The 24,246-nt window shown below is 37.1% G+C and overlaps 1 protein-coding gene and 1 long non-coding RNA gene across 2 annotated transcripts; both read left to right on the forward strand.

The window, feature by feature from the left end:
* The first annotated feature begins 8,312 nt into the window (after window positions 1-8,312).
* Window positions 8,313-11,792, forward strand: LOC307166245. The gene is made up of 3 exons (XR_013822608.1): window positions 8,313-9,250; window positions 9,667-9,756; window positions 10,674-11,792. It is a non-coding gene; the product is annotated as an uncharacterized lncRNA (long non-coding RNA).
* Window positions 11,793-12,367: 575 nt separating this feature from the next.
* On the forward strand, window positions 12,368-20,795 carry LOC307166200 (uncharacterized protein; the record flags this gene model as incomplete). The annotated part of the gene is made up of 8 exons (XM_079884416.1): window positions 12,368-12,418; window positions 12,695-12,725; window positions 13,258-13,418; window positions 14,300-14,507; window positions 15,214-15,289; window positions 15,487-15,737; window positions 15,892-15,966; window positions 20,739-20,795. Exons 2-8 carry the CDS (start codon window positions 12,699-12,701, stop codon window positions 20,793-20,795), a joined length of 855 nt encoding a protein of 284 aa, XP_079740542.1. The 5' UTR covers window positions 12,368-12,418; window positions 12,695-12,698.
* Between the last annotated feature and the right edge of the window lie 3,451 nt (window positions 20,796-24,246).

A 24,246-nucleotide genomic window follows, 5' to 3' on the forward strand; every position in this document is an offset into this window, starting at 1 on the left:
ATGCAAGCAACATAGTTACTATTAAAGTACTATAGCATTACAAAATAAAACTTTAAACAGAAGTGCGTCAACACATAGCAATCAATAACAACAACATAAAATGTAAGGAAAAGGATAAATGTAGGTCTGGGTGAAGAATAAGAATAAATGTAGGAAAGAATGATGGAAAAGAATGAATGTAGGGAAAAAATTAAGAAAAACAATAAATGTAGGTCTGGGTAATATGGACCAGATTCATAACACAATACAGAACATTTCCCAGTCCTAAATTTAATCATTCAAACATCAACTCTCAGACATTCCCTACATAACCATGTTGCTGGCTTCCTTTTTATGTGTGCACAGGTATAGTGAACGCGGTTGCTGCATTTGAAACAGATGATCATTTTTCCAAAATCTGGCCTTTCACAGTATTTGCAGGCTCTCTGTGATACCAAGACAGGGTCATGGCTTCTTGTCAGTAGTTCAGGCAACACACTCGAGATAAAGAAGTCTTGTGCTTTTGGCAAAGCCTCCTTCAAAAACTCTTCATTTCTTAGGATACGTTGCACAATGAACTCCTTCTTGGACCACAGCACAAAGTCACAATATTTAACATCACACACAAACATGTGAAGTTGACATTGATAGTAGTATGTGTGTGAATGCTTCAATGCGAATGACTTGTCCAGACAAAACTTCTCATCTTTTGTACATCCTTGAAGGCTATCGCTGTATTTGTAGGGACACTTGATCTCTACCACCCCTTTGCCACAGCAGGTACATCTTGCTATCCCATCTGGTGATGATCCAAGGTGTGGCTCAGAAGGTTTCACTACTAAGCCACATGAGCTGACGCTGAAATCTGGATGGCTTTGGGACATATATGCAGTGTAGGCTTGTCTTGCCGTTTCCTCCATGTTCTTACCCCAGAGCACAGATGGGACATTTAATTCTGTTCTTTTATACTGCATTATATCGTTTAGGTATGTTTTGCTGATCTTGTCAGTTGTGGTCGATCGGTGTAATTTAGTGCTTGTGATTCGACCAGCCCTATAGGTGTACCAGTCCTTTGACTTTGATTGTTGCCTTGTCACAACTTCCAGTTTCTCACATTGATGAGGTTGTAGTGTAGTTTTAAGTCTGTGAAATGTATCCTCACATTTAACCTGCATTTCCTGTGGTGAGAGTTCCCTGACTGTTATATCAAATAAAGCAGTCAAAGGCTCAGGTAAGTCAGGATGCTCCTCTGAATCAGTGTCAGATGATGCGGTGTCTGTGTCACTGTTTTCCAGGCTTGTCAGCACTGCAGCACAGGGGTCCACAACCTGCAGTTCCCGGATGTCATCATCTGTCAACACTGATAATACAGCAACAAAAAGACACAGTTACTGTGCTGCATAATGTTCACATCAGAGCTTTAAACACACAGGTGTACAATATACAACAAACAAATGTAATTTCTAAAAATAAATAACCTGAAGGCAAACGCAGACCTATTCAAACTAACATAAATTATACTGATAAAAATTAAACTGTGTCTGTCGGCATTTTCATCTCTGCATCACCAAGTTACACCTTTCTCATGCTACATTATGGTGTCAAAACACTATGGCAATAGGAAGCTTATCTAGGCTGTCAACTATTACATGCCTCTGGGTGTGATACTATTTTTCCTAGCAGATGTTAAAGGTGCTTGAAGCTGCCTGTCTAGCCTCTTTGCTTTGTGGAAGCTGATTTCCCTCAATGGAGCTGGTCTGACTTCTTTCCTGCTGATGTCTTTCCACATGCACACTCCAGATGTAACTGCTGCTTTCTCAGTCCTTCCCATCCTAACATAGAGCTCAACTTTGAATAATATTGCAGCTGCATAACTGCAGCATGACCCAAGCCTGAAATTTCACAAAAACATAATAAACTTACTGGCTGATCAATAATGTTATGACCAGGGCTTGAAAGTAACATTTGCTTTCAGCCAAATTTCGTCTCGGACCATGAAGTAAACAAACATCTGACTTACTACGCGTGTATACGACCTAAGCCTAAACAGGTTTTGAATGTAACTGAATGATATTGGCTGGCTGCTGACATTTTGAACACTGTTGGCACTGTGTATTTCGTGAAAATTGTAGTTTCAAACCCTGGTTATGAGAACATATGAGAATATGTAAAGGAGAGTAGGTTAAGCCTAAGTTGAACCTGAAAGGACAGTAACACTGAAGCATAATTCATCTCTGTAAGTCAACTACAAGCCCACAACACCAAATAATAGCCTACTTACCCCGCCATACAGGTGCAGTTCGCCGTGAGGACGTAGTTCTCTCGTTGGTTGATTATAACCCAAGCCTCATACATCGTTGTCTTGTGTCCTTGTCTTTGACTAGGAAGAATTTCTGATTTCAGCACACAAAACTCTGAGTCTATGTCATGGTATTTGACATTCTGTACATGACCACAGACAACGTATTCATAAGCATCCAGTGATTTATATGCTCGTAATTTCTCTCGGGTGTACACGCTCGGTTTCTCAACTAAATACGTATATATATCTGGCCACTGTATATTTGGCCACCTGCTAACGTCTTCTATCCACTCCACTATAGTACACGGATCTGGTAGCCGGATACCATTTGATAAAGTCAACTTTTTGAAATAACTTTCTCTGTCTGTGTTGCTTAATCCGCTCGCGTAGCTTGACACACTGCTGATTCTCGCCATACTTCCGTTGCCAATATGCGCGCGCATCATGCTACGTCATCATTGTGTACAAACAGTAAAAGGGTTGGAACAGTCCTTCGACGGATGTCGATGACGTAGCATCCTCGAAATTCTGGCTTCCGAGGATCCTTCCTTGACATTGAGAAACGGCTACGGTGTTACAATATATTCGGTTCCTGAAATATTTGGTTCCAAAGGGTGGAGCTATCATGAATATTCACGAGACCATAGCGTGGGCGGGGCAATCAATACAAGCGAGTGGAACAGAAATTGTTAGCGTGAGCGCCTCAGATCGCGTTTTGTTCTAAACTACTTCTATAACTGTTCGTTTCTCACGAATGACTGAGATTCAGCTTTTTAAATGTCTATTATTGCATGTTTAAATAAATATATTCTTGTGTTTTTATTCTGTCTCCCAAAGTTGTCTGTAGGGTAAATATTATTAAAATAGCTTTTATATTACGGTATACAATATAGCTTTGAATGTTGCTTTAAACTCAACTGAAAATCTTTTTGATACACAACTGTCAAAGGTTATCATAAATGTTAAGCTTCAGCAGTTGTTTTCTCTAGCAATGCTTTTTGAACGTTGGTCAAATTAAGTGATAATTATTTCAATTGTATTGATGTATACATAGCAAGGTCCAAGTAAAGAAATGTTATACTTGTCATTTGTCGTTTTGAATGTACCATTCCAAAGGTAAGTGCACTTAATTGTAATGAAAAAGAGACAAAAGTCTAGAAAATTTATTCATTTAATTTGATTTTTATTTGGCAATGTAAATTTCAATTTTTCTTACAGATATAATGCATTGGAGTATCAAATTAAGGGCTTTGGCACCTAGGGCAAATAAAAACCTCACTGTATAATATAGTATAAGACCTCATGTAAAAGTAGTATGTTTTGATCATGAAGAGACTATTAGAGAAATCACTAAGTTAGTTAGTTACTAAACACCTATGATTGTGAAGTTCTGTGCCCCTCTAAGAAGGACTTTTTTTTTTTTTTTTTTTTTTTTTAGAAACACCATGAGGAACCATTTTTTCAATTCATACAAGGTTTTAAACATTGACAGCCAAAATGACTAATTCAACAAAGATGAGGAGGTTTATTTATTTGAATTGTGGTTGAGACACGTTATTCTTTTAAAACATCACCATAGCTAATTGGCCAAAACTGTGTACAATAGTAAATTGCATAGAAATATTGTTCAGAAAAGAAGTTTCTCAGGTGTGGTGGGACATGGACATATAAATAAAAAGTATTGTCATTCATAAGAATTTAATATATATAATTTTTATAATATAAAACAATATACATAAAGTTATCTACCTATCCTAGACTGTTTAAATAATGATAAACAAAAACATCTGCCTCAACATATTTCTGTGTAAAATTTATTGAGGTTTTTTAAAGCATTCATTCATTCGAAAACTCGAAATTACTTTTATAGTAAGATGAAGTGTCTTAAAATTACATATTTTATTCATATTCATCTGTAAAAATGAGAATGTTAGACAAGAGAAACACATGGGATCAAGGACAAAATTAATACAGCAGGACAAATAAAATATTTAATATATTATTCAAATATTTTATTTATAAATACCTTTCCTTATTTTTTTGGTATACCCATCTACACCAGTGTGTTTTTGTGTACACTTGTTTACAAAAAGATTACATAGAATGAAAACATTAATAAACTGATAAGATGTAGGCCTATTTTTTATGATTAATGATTAGTCATTATTATCAATTAATTTGACCACTGTTCTAAAGCATTGCTAGAGAAAACAACTGTTAATGCATCTGAAGCCTAACATTTATGACAACCTTTGATGAAGTAAAGGTTGTGTATCAAAAAGATTTTCAGTTGAGTCAGTATAAAGCAACATTCAAAGCATGCAGCATGCAACTCCAAGTTCTTATGTCGTCTTGAGCTATCAGCCTATAATTTAAAGGCTATTTTAATAAAATGCAGACAACTTTGGGAGACATAATAAAAACACAAGAATATATTTGTAAATATTTATTTAAACAGCAATCAGACACATTTTAAAAAGCTTAACCTCTGTCATTCATGAGAAACGAACATCATGGAATGTCAACAACAACTAATCTGGGAGAAATTTAGAGAAATATAGGTCTTCCAACTTCCTACAGGATCAGGTCTGTAAAAGTTCAGGCAAACTCAGAGTCCTGAAACACATGCTATAAAACGATAAATTATTTATAAAATATATATGAGTAGTTTAAGCTTAACTTCGTTCAACCTTATTTTGAAAGAAATAATCCATAAAACAAAATAAAACACGAGGCGCTCACACTAATAATTTCTGTTCCACTCGCTTGTATTGATTGCCCCGCCCACGCTATGGTCTCGTGAATATTCATGATAGCTCCACCCTTTGGAACCAAATATTTCAGGAACCGAATATATTGTAACACCTGCCTTCGGAGGATGCAGAACTGAATTGGGACAGCCTTCATCGTGCCGCGGTGACACGGCCTTCAAATGCGACCTTCCAAAGATGCATTTAAACATTTTTTCGGAGTTGTAAACTTGTAGATTTTTTTCCTCTCCTACAAACACAACACAACAGTTACACCTTCACACATTCTTCACTGCAGGTGCACAAATTCTATTCTACGAATCACAAATGAAGAAACTCATACGCTCACATTTTTTGCTATAGTTGCTGCAGTGAATATGGTGCAAAACGCATTCACACACCCGTATCAAAAATGTGAAGTTGTAGACAAATTTTGCACACCCGAAAATTAATATGTGAATCCATACAATGAGAATTGCACACTTGTATAATATCTGGTCACAAATGCATTACTTTTCTTGGATAGTTTTCTAACATAATCACAAGTCCAATTACTACAACTGCTTGAATCTGCTGCTACGAGTCTCAAACGCAGTTTTTTCGCCTTTAAATGCCAAGTTCCGAGCGCTCTCACTTTTGCACCATATACTCCGTGAAATGTGGAGCAAACGTGATTTGTGCATCTGTGAGGCAGCGGCAGGCATAGATATCATATAAAGGCTAGATGTCTCGTCCGCGCTGCTGGCCAATGGAGCTCGACATCCGCACACGGCGGCCATCTTACGACAGGGTGCTCGCTCACTCATAACATGGTGCATGTACTTTTAAATAACCATAACTTGCTCAATTTTCTACCGATTTTCAAACGGTTTGGTTTGTTATAAACGTCAGAGATGTAGCTATTATACTGCATACATATGAATAATTATGTTCAAAATGTTTAAGCATTCAGAATTATAGCCACGTTAATAACGTTTGTAAGAAACCAAACCGTTTGTAAATCTGTCCAGATTTCAGCGAGATAAGAGGATTTGTGTGCGTGCTGCTCACTCACCTTAATTCACAGAGTCCTGTCCTAAGATGGCCGCCGGTGATGCCGGAAGTGACTCCGCCTTAAGACATCTAGCCTTTATAGAGAGCCTAAGTCCCGCCCCTCCGCTTCCGGCTCATGGGACCTTATTTCGGAAAAAATATGTATGGAAGTCAATGGCGAGAGATAACTTATCTTTTTATTCCGTCTGAACTGTGCCCTGAACTACACATATGATGTTTGTCAATTTAAAAGGTAATTATGAAGGTCAAGAAAGTCGCAGTTTGTCATAAAACAGAAGAGTAACGTTTAGTTTTATGTGAAAATCGCTCAATGAACTACATCTCTCGTCTCGCACTATGTACGTCACAAGATCCGTTGCTCGTATGTGTGTATTCTGGCTCAAAACACTCAGGCATGACGGCGTAACGTTACCATTATAATGTAAGACTATAGAAACAATGACTGACGTTAGCTTCAGTAAAGTTAGCTTCATTCATTGAGAGAAAAGGTATGACGTCTCATGTGCGCCTTTTGGGTTTGTAGTCTTTGTAATTACGTATTTTCACAGTCTTATACCTCAGCAGGTTTACATCAAGCTGCGACTTTCTTAACTTTAAAATGTATCTTTTAAATTGACAAACATCATATGTGTAAATCAGGGCACAATTCAAACGAGATCAAAATATTTGTTGTCTCTCGCCATTGACTACCATACAATATTTTTCCGAAATAAGGTCCCATGGTGGTCGACCGGAAGGGGAGGGACTTAGGCTCTCTATATCAGGGGTCACCAAACTAAGGCCCGCGGGCCGACTCAGGCCCGCCACCCCCCTTTGACTGGCCCCCCAGCCCCTCTGCCCCCCACTACTTGAACCGGCCCTATGAGGCAATCCCCAAAAGTCGTCATGGTACGGGCGTCACAGTTTGGTGCATACATTTACACAGAGAATACACGGTATAAAAATAAATAAAACTTGCGTGCAATTTAATTAATGTAATGCGGAACTACTGTTAGATACGCGGATTCTTAGGGACACCTAATCTGTAGCTCCGCCTTAGCTCTGAAGCAGGCTGCGGTGTAAAGATTGCAATGCTGGAATATGTTGAGAGAGAGGTGTGGGCGCGATCGAAAAGTCGTAAAGTGTTTACTTATATTTGTGTGTGTGTGTGTGTGTGTGTGTGTGTGTGTGTGTGGCGCGGCCGCGATCGAACAGTGGAAACATAAAAACATACTTCGTCATTTAGTTTATGCAGGACATCATTCAAACTGCAAAGTGTTTAAGTTACTGTTAATTACATTTTTAAGGAAAACAAATATATTAATCTGAAATGTAGCAGATTAATGTTCAATTAATTCAGGTACAATTACCAAACATATCAAGGTATTTTTATTAATTGAATTAATGAACTAATTATATAAAACTATTGTCAGTGCACTACAAATAAACTGGTTCTATGCCTTTACTTTATTAATAAAACTTATTTTTTTAAAAATACAAGGCTTAAGACATTTATTTTTCTTTTGGTGGTCCAGCCTGAGACATGCACAAGCCTTCTGCATTTTTGTTTTGCTTTTCCCTTCATTGTACCCAACCGTGATGTCTGAACCGAGGTATGAACCGAACCGTGACTTCTGTGTACCGTTCCACCCCTAAAAGAGAGTGCAGAGTTTTCAAAGAACAGTGGACCAACGATTATTTGTAAGTGTGAAGACTCGATTACAACTTTTGCAAACCACTAGTAAAGATAAACAAATATGTGCCAGGAATCAAGTGTTGATATAGTAGTGTGGATATAGTAGTGGGGATAGTAATCTCTACTACACAATGAGGCCTGCTGGTGGTCATTTTGGTCTGGGTCATACAATTCTATGTTATATAGCTGACCCGGCCCCGGCCCCCCATCACAGTCAGGAACGATAATGTGGCCCCCAGAGAAAAAAGTTTGGTGACCCCTGCTTTATATGATATCTATGGCGGCAGGCCCTGTTCAGAGAGCAGAGAATTTCGGCCAATCAGAAGAGCTCGTTTCAGTGTTGCCAGATGTACGATAATTATCGTATTTGTATATTATAATAATTTTGACCTCTGTACGATGTACGATCAATAATGAAAAAAATCCCATAATGTACAATAATTTCAGAGTTTTCAGTCGTTCGTCCAAACACACATCCTTCTCTCTCTGACCCCGAATCATTTCGCAGGCTCGCCTGCCTGCACGCAAGCAGTTACACACACACACAGGCACCACACGGTGTCGTCCGCACGTCAACACTACACTACAGTTTTGCCGAAGAAGAGAGTTAAGTTTATATCTAAACGAAGCAGTAAGTGCTAAAAAATTTGTTCAAAATGTGGACTGTCGACATATCTTTTGCACTTTGGCAAAAAAAAGTGAAGTAGCCAATTTCCTCCAGTTAGTGTGAGCTAACTGCTGGAGGTTGTTTAAATGTTTACACCCCAGCTAACACACGACGTCGCAGTTACGTAATTTATTCGTACTTTTTGGTCATTTCATGACTTACCAACTGACAACGTAACTACAACGTCGTATGCTCGGAATTTCATTACCACCATATTACCAAACCACAACGTCGTCAGTACGTTCTCCTAACGTTATAAGATAACCAACTACGTTCCAGATACGTACTCTATTCGTAATATCTTGGTAATTTCATGACTTGCTGGCAACGGAACTGCAACGTAACAGGACCGTAATTTCATTACCATCATATTACCAACCCACAACGTCGTCAGTACGTCCTCCTAAGGTTATAAGATAACCAACTACGTTCCAGATACGTACTCTATTCGTAATAACTTGGTAATTTCATGACTTACTGGCAACGGAACTGCAACGTAACAGGACCGTAATTTCATTACCATCTTATCAGACTGCATTTCTATGAAATATTTTATTTGTTTCAATTGTTTGTTTAGTATTCCGTACTGTACGTTTGAAATACGTTCATTTTATTCAAGTAAGGTTATAATTTTAGATGTTATGTTTGTAAATGTTGCGTGGCTTTGACGTTTTAATGGGCGTGCGCGTGAACCTTCGAGTCGCCCTCAAACACTGGAGCGGAGATGAGTTGCCTTGGAAACGGCGCGTCACCGACCGCCCCACTGACTGCAACTGACAAAGCGGCAGAACTCCGTCTCTCGCTGTTGTTTTCACTGCTTTCAGGTGAGTTTAGTCTCTAAAATCACACAAATAATACACACAACTGTTCTTGACACTTCTCGTACTTGTAATTGACACGCTTCTGTTGAATATTTGCTTTATATAAATGGTTTAGTGTCTTAGGAAAAAGTCCGTTAGCATCTCAACCGTTTTCAGAAGAGATAACGTTATGCTAACTTCATAGCTTGAGCTTTTGATATGAAAGTTTAGGATTTTAATCACATCTTATGGGTAGATGAGAGGTTTTGATAGTTTTGTAAAAAATAAGTTAGTTTGGAAGTGAGCTAATTTATTTAACATAAACGTATTTAACATAAACGTACTCGATGACGTCACTTAACGTTACATGGAGTGTGAAAATTGGCTGAAACTAGCTCAATGGTAAACACAAATTGATAAAACTAGTTCTGTGATTTCAGCATCAACAAAATAATCCTTCTACAACAGAGGGGAAGCTCCACGACTTCAATATTTCTGAAGAAAGCTGCTGCCAGAGAAGTTGGAAACAGGTGAAGTGAGGAAGCTCATTAAATAACTTCATTATCCATTTTCTCACAATAGTTTGTCACCTACTGTACATCACCATGCATCTGTTATTTTAAATTCTCATATTTACATTTATTTGTTTAATTTATTTTAAGAAAGTTTTGACATCCAAACTTAAGTGACACTGTATGAGCAATATGAATAAGTGAATAAGTAAAACTAAAAACATAGATGAAACATTTAAGATTATTATCAGTGTTGAAAACAGCAGTGCTGCTTCATATTTTTGTGTTTTTCAGGGTTATTTGATGAATGAAAAAAAAAAAAAAAAAGCATCATTTATTTGAAACAGAAATCTTTACTCTCTCTTCTGGTCAATTTAATGCATCCTTGCTGAATAAAATATGATTTTTTAAAAAAAAAAAAGTACTCTATTGAACCCAAACTTTTGAACAGTAGTGTATATGTTGGGTCTATTTAACAATGAATCCTGGAGAGAGAAAAAAGAAAATGGATTAAACTTTTACATTGGTTTACACAAAAAGATTAATCAGCACAACTGTTTTCAACATTGATAATACTCAGAAATGTTTAGGACGTTTGCATTGTAAGAATGTATAGTATTCAAATATTAAAATGCTGACTCGTTAGGCCATGTTTTCTTTTTAAAATCAGATGATTTCCTATTAATTCAATAGAATGTAAGGGAATAACTCTAGAATAACCTTTCTGATAATATTTGGGGCCCAGAAACACTATCCTAATTTGAATCTAGATTAAAGACACATCTCTTTAGCCAAGCATTCAATTAACACATCTCATAATCTTGCACTATATGTGATGAAATAGTAAAAAGTGCACATGACCATCTTTTGCCTGAAATAATATGAACAGCAGCAATGCTAATCTTTCTCCTGTTGTCTCCCTGTTTCTATCTCAGGATGCTCAGCATATTTTACTAGAGATTACAGCAGCTCCAGTTCGGATCCAGCCTCACTTGGGAAGACTTCTAATGACATCAACACTCTTGAAGACAATGTGTTTAAACAATTTTCAGATGTTAAATTATATTTTAAAGTGTTTAAACTAATTTAAGTTTTTATGTCAGGTGGTACAGCAAAAATATTATGTATTGTAGTTGTACCACCTGACATGGAAAGTGTACCACCAACCTACCCATACTTGAAATTAGCAGTTTTTAATCAGTATTTGAAAGAGCTCTACAAACTTTTTCACTCTGCCAAAGAGATCAGTTAGGCTCCTCTGGATGATGCATTATCATGTTTACTGTTATTACCTTGTAAATTCATAATAACATTTAAGAATATACAAATGGCGGACAAAAGTTTCTCAATTATCTCAACAGCTTTAAAACTACTGATATTTATAAAAAACAATTATATGAAAGGCTTCAAACCTAAAATGATGGAATAGTTTTTATTTTGTTATTATTAAGACACCATTTTAAATTGTTTTCTTAATCTGTTTATTTGTTCGGACAGTTGCACCACCACCTGACATTTTAGGAGTTTAATGCTGCCTTCAGGAATAATCATAAATAGGCCTTCCTAGTTAAAAAAAAAAAAAGGACATTGTAATTATGACTTCAGAAGAAGAAAAGCAAAATATGTATTATTAAATGTACAAAAAAATTATTTCAAACTAAGGTTTTATAGAATATAGTGATACATGTCATTAAGTTATCAAATTATTTTAAAAGGAAATAATGCACTTGCCACAACATAACTTTGTGACAATGTTTAGAAAAATACACAAGCGATTTTTAAACAAAACTGTCTGCTTATACAGATTCTATCTTTCAGTGCTAATTGCTTTGTGTATTTAAATGTTAAATGGGAAAACACTCAACTGTTCTTTTTTCTTGCATTTTTCTTTTCTTATTCTTGCTTTGTTATTAGGGCCACCAAAATTAAGACGTGTAGGAGTAGTTTGATGTTCAAGCTTTTGAAGAAAATCTTGTTCATTTAAATGTATAACCTGTTTGCAAACTGTTTTTGCTGTTTGTGCTTTGTTCTGTAGTAAATGAACTGAATTAACCAAATTTTGAGTCTGTATATCGTTCATATGTCGTTGAAAAAGTCTCTAAAATAGTTTTGGGCCAATGAGGACAAGTTAAATTAGACCACTGCATGTCCGCCCATATTATTAAAAACTAAAATGACCAACTGGTTACCAACACACGACTGTCGATCCACAACGTTGCCACGACATCGCCGTTACCTGCTGACAACGTTACAAAGTTACGTTGTAGCAACGTATCTGGGAATTTCACTTTTCCGGTTGCCGCGACGTAACTAATTACGTCGCCACGACGAAAGTTTGGTCACCAGATTACGTTGCAGTTACGTAACAGTCACGTATTTGTGTTAGCTGGGTTACAGCTTTTTTGTTTACACAGCTTGTTTAAATTGGCTGTAAAATTATTTGGAAAATAAAATTGTTGGAAAATAGCTATATTTTATGCGTTTGGTTCGTGTACGATAATTTTTCTCAAAAAACGATAATTGTGAGGTTTTGGTACGATACTTCGACATTTCTAATCTGGCAACACTGGCTCGTTTGAGCCGTCGGCGCGCGACCGAGAACGGGGAAAAAAAACCTTTTACTGTCTATGAAAAAACCGTGACCATCTTCCCGCGGTGGCGATCTGAGGGACCAATAAAGGTATGTTTTTTTTTCTTCTTATCTTCGCCCTGCAATCAATCACCGTTATAAATTTGTTTAAGTAGTTTTAATATGTGCTCTGGTCGGCTAAGTTGGTAATCATCATTGTTTCTTAGTTGGGTTAGCCTTTATTGTTTCACGAAATGTAAGTTACACTAACGCTAACGCTAGCCTAACGTATCTGTACTGTTAAGTTTGCTATTAAAACGTCTCATAATTAAAGATACTCTCATTAAACGATGTATTCCTTATATTCTCTTCTGCTTTACCTTCTAGAAAAATGACAGAACAGAGTGGGTCTTCGCAGGTCAGTATCATATCATATCAAATGTGTAACGTTACAATGTTTTTCTTTCTTTTGGTTTGGTTTGTTTTTGGTGGATGATAACATTTATAGGAATACCATAGTAAAGTAAAGGTATTTTATTTGCCCAGTAGGCATAATTGGAAGCTGCAGTGAGTCACAGAGCAGGTTAATTAACATTCTATAAAGCCAATGCGATTTAAAGCATGTTTTAAATACAAAATTACTGCAAATTGGTGTTCCATGAAATATAAAATCACTATTTACATAGTTTAAGAATAGTTAGTTCACTCCCATGTGCCCTGCAGTGGCACAAATCAGCTGACCTGCAACAGATGCTTAAACCACTTAGAAACAGGCGATTCCTGCCTCCCTACTTTGTTATTTGATCTTATATACTCTTGACAATTAAAATGATGTTGGTTTAGGCATCAGAGACAAATTGTGTGTCTATATAGTCAAGACTAAAATTTACATGATTCCATTTTCTAAGTACGTCTAATTAAATGTAACCCAGACTTCTCTAAATGAACAGAAGACAAACATTGAGTCAGCAGTCCGTGTGCTTCTAAACTGCATACAAAGTGAAAGGGAAAGACCTCCGTCACATCAAAACACCATTGCTCAGCCTACTGCTACTGTTCCTACCAGCAGCAGACCTGTAAGACCAGCCACGCCGCAGCAGGAGATGCAAAGGTAAGTGATTGTTAGCAAAACTAAATTTTGCTTTTTGGCAAAAATAACCACAATTATTGTGGTCAAAAAGAAGATCACTCTTACTTAACACAACTTAGGAAACATTCCAGTAATCTCTCAGCCCTGCTGTAAAATAAGAATAGAATGTGTGCTGTGCTGAATTATCTTTATTTATACTATGGAGCTGTTGAAATCTTGAATCTGATTGGTTGATAAATATTCTAGGTGTGCAATTATTTTTAGGGAAATGCACGGCTAAAGTAGTTCCAGGCAGGTCTTGACCACATTACAGTTCCATATCACTTCGCCACATGATTTCAATTATTTCAAAGGTCAAACAGACTTCAACAGCAAAAAAAAAAACAACAAAAAAAAAACAACACAAGAGAACTGTGTAAGAACTGAACTGAGTGCTTAACTAATTGAGCTTGAACAGTTAAATACACATACAGTACCTATGAGTCAAAGTTACATGTATTTTCAAGTAAAATTAGTCATTTATGTCTTAAGTTAACATGAACAATTGAGAAAGCAATGGAGGCTTGGGATGAGATGAAGTGATTGGCATAAGAAATGAGTCCTACACACAAGAGCGGATTAAGGACAAAAACCTGACAAATGTCTTGAAATACAAATACTTGAATAATGATTTAAGGTGTGGTAACCGTTGTATAAGTAGAATAATTAACTCCAGTGTAATTTTTTGTAATAATTCAATGGCCCGTCATCAATTATTCATTACTTAATAAGAAGAAATACTCAGTTACAATGTAACACAATTTTACACAACAACAACTCAACACCGTTTTATATTCATTAAAAAAATGTTACTTTGATATTTAGATTTTCACTGATTAATAACTGTCTATGCCTCCTCCAAGATGTTTCCCATCTTTGTATTCTGGAGGCCTGAAACGAAAAAGAAAGTCAGCGGATATTCCACGTGTGTCAGCTATAAAGTTTATGGAACTGCAGTTCTGCCTGCAACCTGAGAACACAGACAAAACCCCAAAGGATGAGGCAGTGCACTTGCAAGCGGGTCTTGGGAGGAGGACAATAAATATGGCTGAAAATGTGGATCACACAGAGGTTAGCCTAAAAAAAAAAATAATAATCGACTCTGGAGACATAGACATTTTTCAGTTACTGTTTGAAAACATGTGATTTCTGTTGTGGTTGCCATACTGGCAGTCAATTTTTGACATCTGTATATTGTAATGTCTTACAATTGCTTTGATCATGCCACAGAACTTTGTAACTGTGGTTTACGTTTTAAGTGATTTCATTGTTAGTCTGTCTAATCCATACAAGTTGTCGTTTATCTTGTCTGATTTATCCCCTGCTCTGCCTGTCACTGCTGTCTTGATTTTGTAGATTGATATCTGCAACAGCTAGACTGTACACCATCTTCCCTACACCAGGAATGACTGAAAGTCTTTCAGTCATTCCTGATTTATGGAGGTGTATGAAATCAGTCTGATTGTTGCAAATATCACTGTACATAGTAGGGCAGTGGCCTGTAGATTGGCGGGTGAACCAAACAACCTTTATTGCAGCTGGTACAGATCAGACAAATTATCAACATCTAACTTTATCTGATAACTGCCATCAGTCATCATTTAACTATTTCACCTCATACAACACATAAAAACACTGGTCGTAAAGATACCAAATCCTGACTATATGCTATTGATGATATTGATTATATGTTTACTGATGCCACAGTTGTTTCAATTGACTGAAAAGATGGTGGAACTGATATTTTCACAATGACAGCAGTGCAAATGTATTCCAGATAAGTCGAGTGCTGCTGGAAGAATTTCCCAAGATGCGAGATTTGCGTGGCGGTTGGCTGCTTACAAAGGCTTCAGGTGAGGTTTTTTCTCCATTGTTATAGAAAACATCTAGACCTGTTAAGTCTCTAGATCTAGTTATATATCAGTTAAGCACAAAAGGTTTGTTTGTGTTACATTTTGATATATGTCATCTTGAATAATATCATATTCCATCATACAAAGGAAGAAAAGGTCATTTGAATGAGCTACTAAAATGTTTTATGTTTTCAAAGGGGGCAGTGGACAAAGAAAAACCACTCCATTGCCCCAGGGCGCTGAAGGGTACACTGCTAAAGTCCTAAAGTCTTCATCAAACAATGGGAAAAATGTAATATACATTGTCCCTCTTCAAGAAAAGATAGATACCCCACTCCCATTTGATGCTGCAGAGTTTGAAAGAATGCCAAAAAACGCATGTATGACTTGTGGCAAGTTGATTCCTCTGCCCCTGATACAGTTCCACATTGAGTCCTGTGGAGATAATGTAAGTTGTCTTCTAAATACTAGTTGTTTTATAAAAATAAATATAACACTTAATGTCCTCTTTTATGGTTTGATTGAATCATTGTAGTGTAATTCAGTTTTCAGCTGACAAGTCATTGTTATAAAGGGTTGTTTTTTGTGTTTTATATTCAAAGAAAGATGAATCTGAAGAGGAAGCAGACCAGACAGTAGACCAGCCAGCAGGACAGGAGTCAGACCTTATTTGTGTGGTAAGCCATCAATGATGTTTCAGGTTAATATTAAAGCTGCAATCCAGAAAAAAATGACACAGACTGATATCACAAACTTCAGTATCTTTTATTCTTCGGTTCATATACCACTGTAGTATTTTCAGTTCCAGGTTTGTTAAATTTATATACCTCTTTATAACAACTTGGCCCTTAGGACTCAAGTATATTTTCAAGTACTTTTTACTTTACTATATTTTCGTTTAGTAAAGTGACGTAAAAGTTTAAGTAAAACAAATGTGTGTGTTTGAATACAATTTTTTCAAATGTTTTCAGTTAGGAGTACTTTGGGTAAACAAAAATATTTAAGCAATTGAACATGTTATTTAATATTTATTCATTGCATTATGTAATTGGTTAACACACATAACTATAACTCTTAGTGGTTTGTTACATAATTAATCCTTGTCATGTTTACCAATGTGAACAGTGCCAAAGATGGTACCCAGTGTATGCTGCATTGGACTATCACCCAGTGGCGTAGCCACGAGGGGGCCTGCCCAGCAAACACAAAACGTTGGCGCAACGTAGCCAACCTTCTAACAACGTTTTAACAACATGGCCAAAAGGTTGCTATAACTACGTTGTGTAGTGAAGGTTGTTACAGCGTTGTCACAATGTTGACATTAAACCACCGTTCAGGGCCATTGCTTAAGGTTGTGCCAACGGTGTCTTGACAACCACTGGACTACATAATTTACTCACTGCCCTGAAGCGGGAAAATCAGCATTTTAAATTCCAACCACCTGTTGGGCTCATTGTGTTCTCATTCATCATCGAGCAAGGATACGTGAGTATTGCGTTTAGCCTACCTCAGCTATCAAACACAACCTACAACTTTAATTTCTAATGTGATTAATGTAGCCTCGCTTGCACTGTTTAGTTTTTCGTTTGATTTTTCCGCTATTTACTCTCATTCGTTTCTTTGCTCCTCTGGATTTGTGGATGTTTCCCCGGTGACACCTGCTTTCGGATATGTCCGCCATACAGACCCGGTTTTGTTCATTAAATGTTCTGGTCTGCCTTTGCTTTTTATATTTTATTTATTATACTTAAAATACATGTGTATATTCGTTTATTTCTTTTTTTTTTTTTTCACAAATGTATGACTTTTGGAAGTGCAATTTGATTATATGCAGTTTTAATAAAGTTGAATTAACGAAACCTTCTGTCATTTTTACTCTTCAAAGTGTAGGCTACACTTGCAGGTGTTGATAGCCCCATTAAATAATATAGATAAACAATAAATTATCAAAAGTGGATAATTATCTAACAAAATACACCATATAAAAATATTGTCAGAACGTCGTCTCTCAGTTGCTGAATGTCGCGCAACAACGTTGCTACAGCCCTGTCGCGTCTTACAATTCTACGTTGTTACAATGTTGCGAGCACGTAGACAGCTACGTTGCCATAGCAGAAATGCAACGTGCCACAGATGTTGCCACAACGTAAATGTGTTTGCTGGGTGGGTGGGCCTTGGCCCCCTCATTTACATGTCCGGCCCCCTCAGATTTCCGATTGCTTAAAATAAAATAAGAAAATGATGATTTGTTAGTCTGATTGATAGATTGACCAATCAAAATGCTGCGCGGTAAAATGCGGCTGTTTTGATTTGAACTTGAACTTGATTTGATTAGCCTATGTCACGTGTTGTGCGTAACCCAGCAAACACATTTAAGGTGCGTTCCATTCGACAGGGTCCCTACACAGTGTTCACTGCTCCCTACTCCCTGAGCACGGTATATCAGTTGAAGTGGACTTCACTGACAGTAACCGCTCATTTGGAATGCCCTGCAAACGTCATCAAAGAAAGTCAACGACGAGGTCGCGCAGATAATGATATAACATAAATATAGGACTACATTCATATTTTAATTTTTATTTACTATCACATTTAAAATATCACTTTACTTCACAAACTAGCTAAGCTGGCTGCATTCACTTAGGTAAATTCTAATCATCAAAAATAGTATATGTAATATTCAATAACCGTTAAAAATACTGTCATTTGTATAACAATGGTGAAATGTTTGAATCATTACACACATACGTAAACTCCTCCATCGTTAGATGACCGTTACTGGTGATGACGTGGTGCATGCAATGACAGTTTGGTGATCATCGCTCTCCACTTCCTGTGAAGTGATGTATCGATGTTCCCTTATTCCCTATGCCGTGCGCAGTGCCCTTCGAACTGAACATGTTCGCTCCCTTCGGATTGGAATCTCACTTAAGATGGCGGAATACCCTGTGAAGTCCACTTCGCAGTCCACTTACGGTCGAATGGAACGCACCTTTACATTGTGGCAACGTCTGTGGCACGTTGCATTTCTGCTATGGCAACGTCGCTGTCTATGTGCTCGCAACATTGTAACAACGTAGGATTGTAAGACTTGACAGGGCTCTCGCAACGTTGCTACGCGACATTCAGCAACTGAGAGACGACGTTCTGACAATTAATTTTTTTAATGCTAGATATGTCCCATGTAGCATTTTTGTGGTTAATTTTTAATTAGTCATATGTTATATAATTATATAGTTTTTAAATATTATTTATCCTTATTATTATTTATGGGCCTAACAGTGAATTCATTATAATCAACACCTGCAAGTGTACACTTTGAAGAGTAAAAATGACATAGAAGGTTAGCTAATTCAACTTTATTAAAATTGCATATGGTAATCAAATTGCACTTCCAAAAGTCATACATATGTGAGAAGAAAAAAAACCAAACAAACATATTATACAGGGAGTGGACTAACTAGCATGAGCAAACATGCGAAAATCTGGTAAAGAAACGAATGAGACGACAAATCAAAGGAAAATATAAACAGGTGTGCGAGCAGTTACAAACATTTTTTTCCTCTGTGCCGTTTCCAAAAAAAAAAAAAAAAAAGAAAGTAAAAAACATTAACGTGCAACAAGTAGGCTACGCGTCGCTGCCTGTTCAATGAGTGCTGAAATCAATTACTCATCATTAAAGTCATTTTGGCTTCATACTTTTGGCATAAAGTTAAATATTTGTCATACCTGACCAGATGATGTTCAAAAAAATGTCACATCAGATAAGGAAGTTGTAAGTTGTGTTTGAATAATTACGTATCTTATTTAGCTTAAGTAAATTAAACGCAATTCTCACGTATCCTTGCTCGATGAAGAATGAGACGGCCCAACGATCAGTTGAAATTCAAAAGGCTGATTTTCGCGCTTCAGGGCAGTGACGAGTACATATGTTGTCCAGTGGTTGTCCAGACACCCTAGGCACAACCTTAAGCAATGGCCCTGAACGGTGGTTTAATGTCAACATTGTGACAACGCTGTAACAACCTTCACCACACAACGTAATTATAGCAACCTTTTGGCCATGTTGTTAAAACGTTGTTAGAAGGTTGGGTACGTTGCGCCAACGTTCTGTGTTTGCTGGGAACTTACGCTGTCATCTTCGCTGGAGAATTCATTAATATTCGGTGACAATGGCAGCTGGCGCGCAAAGTACAATATTACGCTTTTTCAAAAAAGCACAGAAAGAGCGAGAAGGAGAAAATGTGCCTACATCATCTGAGTCTGCTTCTGCGACAGCGAGTGAAGTGGCACCTGAGGCTTCTCAGGACACATAAATGCCTATTTCATCACAGGAGTGTAGCGGTGAGACTTCCACTACACAGATCGGCATAATGCCCAATGATTTGTCTGCAATCGATGAACCGCCTTCACAACCAGTGATGACCACATTTCCTTACACTGAGTTTGCCGGAAAGAATCGTTGCTTTTCCCCAAAATGGTACAATGAGTTCACATGGCTTGAATATAGTTCAACAAATAATGCTGTGTTTTGCAAAGCATGTCGGCATTTTCCCGATCCATGCGCAGAAAAAGCATTCATCTGCGATGGATTCACAGACTGGAAACACCTCCGCAGGTCATGCATCAGACACCAAGCCAGCAAATCTCATTCCCTTTCCATTTGTAAATATGAGGCATATAAATCAACCCGTAAAACTCATGGTACTGTTTTAAACCAGCTCTTTCGGGATGACCGCACGTTTGTGGAGAAAAACCGCGAACACGTGAAAGTGGTCATTGACATTATGTTCTGTGCAAAACAAGGCATTGCTTTACGTGGCCACAGGGAAAATGAAGAGGCCTTAAATAAGGGCAATTTTTTGGAACTGTTTAGCTTAATTGCCAAGCATGACCCAAACGTGCAAAATCATCTCCAGGAGATACCAAAAAACGCCAGACTAATGAGTGCAGAAATTCAGAACGAGTTACTTGAATGTGCAGCCTCGTTACTTCTACGAAAGATCAAGTCTGAGTTGCATGAGACACCATACACCTACTACGCAATTATGGCGGATGAATGCAAGGACATTTCAAAACGCGAGCTGGTGGCTGTGTGTGTAAGATACGTTCATGCAGGCAAAGTTAAAGAGAGAGCGGTTGGATTCGTTGAAACGGGAGATATGAGTGCTAATGGAATATCTGCTAAGATTTTGCAAGTCATTGAGCCATTACAGTTGGATCCCTCTCTTTGCGTTGGCTTTGGCTTCGATGGGGCTTCTGTTATGTCAGGTAACAAGGGTGGGGTGCACTTGATTCTAAAGCGTACTTTTCCAAATGCATTGTACGTGCATTGCAACTCGCACAGGCTGAATTTAGTTCTCTGCACCGCAACGAAGGTATCTGGCCATGTCAATACTTTTTTTGATACTGTGAACTCTTTGCACACTTTCATGACTGGTGCGCACAGGCATGCCCGTTTTTTAGAGATCCAGAAGGAGCTTTATCCTCACAGAAGGTGTCTTGAACTTGAACGATCTACAGATACAAGGTGGAGCTCGAAATCTGGCTCCATCGGCAAAGTACTGACGTTATTTGATGTAATTTTAGAAACGCTGGCGGAGTTTTCCGAAACAAGTGGCCAAACGAAACTAAGCTGATTCACTCATGCATCAAATTCAGACAAAAAAAATTGTATTTCTGTTGGTGACATTTGGGAAATTATTTGAGACCAGTGATGTTGCTACCAGGGGTTTACAGAGCAGCACAATATCAGTCACCGACTGCCTATCGCTGATAAAAAATCTAAGGGATATGTATGTACAGTTCCGAGAAAATGTGCAAAATGATTTCGACAAAGTTTTAAAGTTGACTGATGAACTGATGGAAAAGAATTCCATTTCCAACTGGGATGTCACCAGCACCAGAGGAAGAAAGCTACCGGCCCGACTGAAAGAGTCTCTGGTTTCATGTAGTTTAGGCAAATCCACAGCCATAAAGGACAATGCTGATCTCAACAAACTATGGATTGATATTTTAGATCGACAAATCACTGAACTGAACAGCCGCTTTCAAGAGGATCAATGCGGATTAATGCGTGCAGCAGCTGTGTGTTTGCTCGGTTCTGATTTTTTTTTTCAAAAGGCGAGCTACTGAGGATGCCCTGCGAACACTATGGCGTTTCATTTGAAGAAGCCGAACTAAGCATTTTCTTTCAACTTATGTGCAGGAAAATAGACGATGGCCAATCTTTCTCTTCCCTCATGGAGGTTTTGGACACCTGCCCCTCTGATGTCTTCCCAAACATAAATAGACTCTTAAAGATAATGGTCACACTGCCAATGACTTCTTGTAGTGTCGAAAGACTTTTCTCAACAGTTGGAAGAGTCAAATCATCTTTGAGATCACACATGATAACTTCGCGTTTAAATAATCTTTCCCTGCTGTCTTTTGAACGGGAACTGGTGGATTCTTTGGACTATGATGACATCATTGACATTTTTAATAATCGCCCCGTAGACTCCGCCTTGTCATGTAAAAGGTAATCCCATGGTTTGAATTATAGCCGCTGAGCTATGTTGTATGCTGTTATGCTGCTGAAACAGTGAAGTAAAAATGCTGTGATTTTTATGCTGTATATATTTGGATATATGTATATATTTATGCTGTATATATATTATAATTTTGGATTTTCTGGACTGAGTATGATGACATTATTGACACTTTTCATAATCGCCCTCGTAGACTCATGTAAAAGGTAATAATCACCGAGCTATGTTGTGGGCTGTTACTGTATGTCTGTTCTGCTGAAACGGTGCAGTAAATATGCTGTTTTAAATGTGTACAGGTGTTAAGCTGTTTTATTTCAGGGTTTCCGCGGGGTTGTAAAAGGTAGTAAAAGGTAGTAAATTAAATTATGCCAAATTAAGGCCAGTAAAAAGTAGTAAAAAGTAGTAAACGTCATCTGACGAGGTAGTACATTTTCGAAGCCCCATCTAACTGGGTCTATATCATGGGTGTCCAAACTGCGGATTATTGTTTTATAATAAACTGCGGAAACCAGTTTTTATTGGCCCGCAGCCAGGGTCCGAAATTAACACCCGCCAAGCGCCAAGTGCGGTTAGATTTTCCGTTTGGCGAGTAAATCTCAAAAGGCTATCCGCCACACTGGCGGGTGAATGTTCATCATACCAAAATAGTAATAAAAAAATATTACAATTGCCTTTTGTAATGTTATGATGCCTGGAAATTAGTTCAAATCTCCTGCGAATCTGCGAGCGAGCGAGCAAAAGCGCGCATGCAAACCGTGTAGCGAGCGCACGGCAGAGAGGGAGAGACCTTGCGTGTCTCTCTCTCTCTCTCTCTCATGCAGTGGTGACGCGTTCATATAAACGGCACCTAAACGCTGTAAAAAAATATATTATGACATTTTAATTGTTTATTAATAAACAAGTGTTTCTGTGTCAGCTGCAAAGATGAAATTGACACTGACTCGCGATCTTCGCAGTAGTGAACGCGCCGGAGAAAAATGCATTTCTTACGGATTAGCCTATAGCCTACTTTTATTTAGTTTTGAATGGTTCTGTTTAAAAGTAGAAATTTCAAGCTTTCTGTAGATAATAGATATAGGATATTTCTAATTTGTTTAGGTCTGTGAGGCGAGTAGCCTAGGCTACCTATACGCTGAGTTTCGGTTCATGTCTGAACGTGTTGTGATTATACAAAATAATGAAACATGGATTAAAATTAAGATAAAATTAATACAAAACGAAATTCGTTTCAAAGAGAGGCTTTGTGTTTTCTGTTTGATGTCTCTGTGAAAGTTTTAAAAGCATCCTTAATGGAGAACGAACGGTTAGGCTACATAACATGTTTTTTTCCTCAAATGCAAACACGAAATAAAAGACAAAATACTTTTTAAAAAGACAAACCATCAATTTTGGGGGAAAAAAATATGGATTTATAGCTTTTGAAAAAAAATATGGATGGATTAATAGCGTTTTGGAAAAAAATATGGATGATTAATAGCGTTTTGGAAAAAAATATGGATGGAAAGATATTTCATGTCTTTACTTGTCACTTTACTTAACACTTAACACTGCTAAGTTTGAAGCCGTGTTGGTAGTAAAAATATTGTGATGGTAGTAAAATAGGTGGTAAAAAGGTAGTAAATTCAATTTAAGAATCTCTGTATAAACCCTGTATTTATAGGTGTTAATCTATCTATCTATCTATCTATCTATCTATCTATCTAGTACAGGCCAAAAGTTTGGACACATTACTATTTTTAATGTTTTTGAAAGAAGTTTCTTCTGCTCATCAAGCCTGCGTTTATTTGATCAAAAATACAGAAAAAAAAATTATATTGTGATATATTATTACAATTTAAAATAATTGGTTTTCAATGTATTATACTTTAAATTATCATTTATTTCTGTGATCAAAGCTGAATTTTCAGGATCATTACATGATCCTTTAGAAATCATTCTAATATGATGATTCATTATCAAAGTTGGAAACAGTTCTGCTGCTTACTATTTTTTCATAACCTGTGATACTTTTTTAGGATACTTTGATGAATAAAAAGTAAAAAATAAAATAAAAAAAGAAGCAAATGTTTTAAAAAAATGTTTAAATGTTTGTTATTAGAAAATATGTTTTTATTTTGAATAAATGCAGTTCTTTTTAACCTTTTATTCATCAAATATATTAGGCAGCAGAACTGTTTCCAACACATAATAAATCAGAATATTAGAATGATTTCTTTTTTTTTATTATTTTTATTTTTATTGATGTTGCAAAACAAAATTACACATTTGGTCATATAATACATATTTCTTATACTGTCTTACATCACCTTCTTTTTTCCAGAACAAAATTAACCCCCCCCCCCCCCACCCCCCACCCCCCAACCACAAAAAAAAAAAAAAAAAAAAAAAAAGATCAACTGGGAGCAAAAACAAACTAGGGAACGCAGT

Source organism: Squalius cephalus (genome assembly GCF_949319135.1).
Source record: "Squalius cephalus genome assembly, chromosome: 10".
NCBI classification, from domain to species: Eukaryota; Metazoa; Chordata; class Actinopteri; order Cypriniformes; family Leuciscidae; genus Squalius; species Squalius cephalus.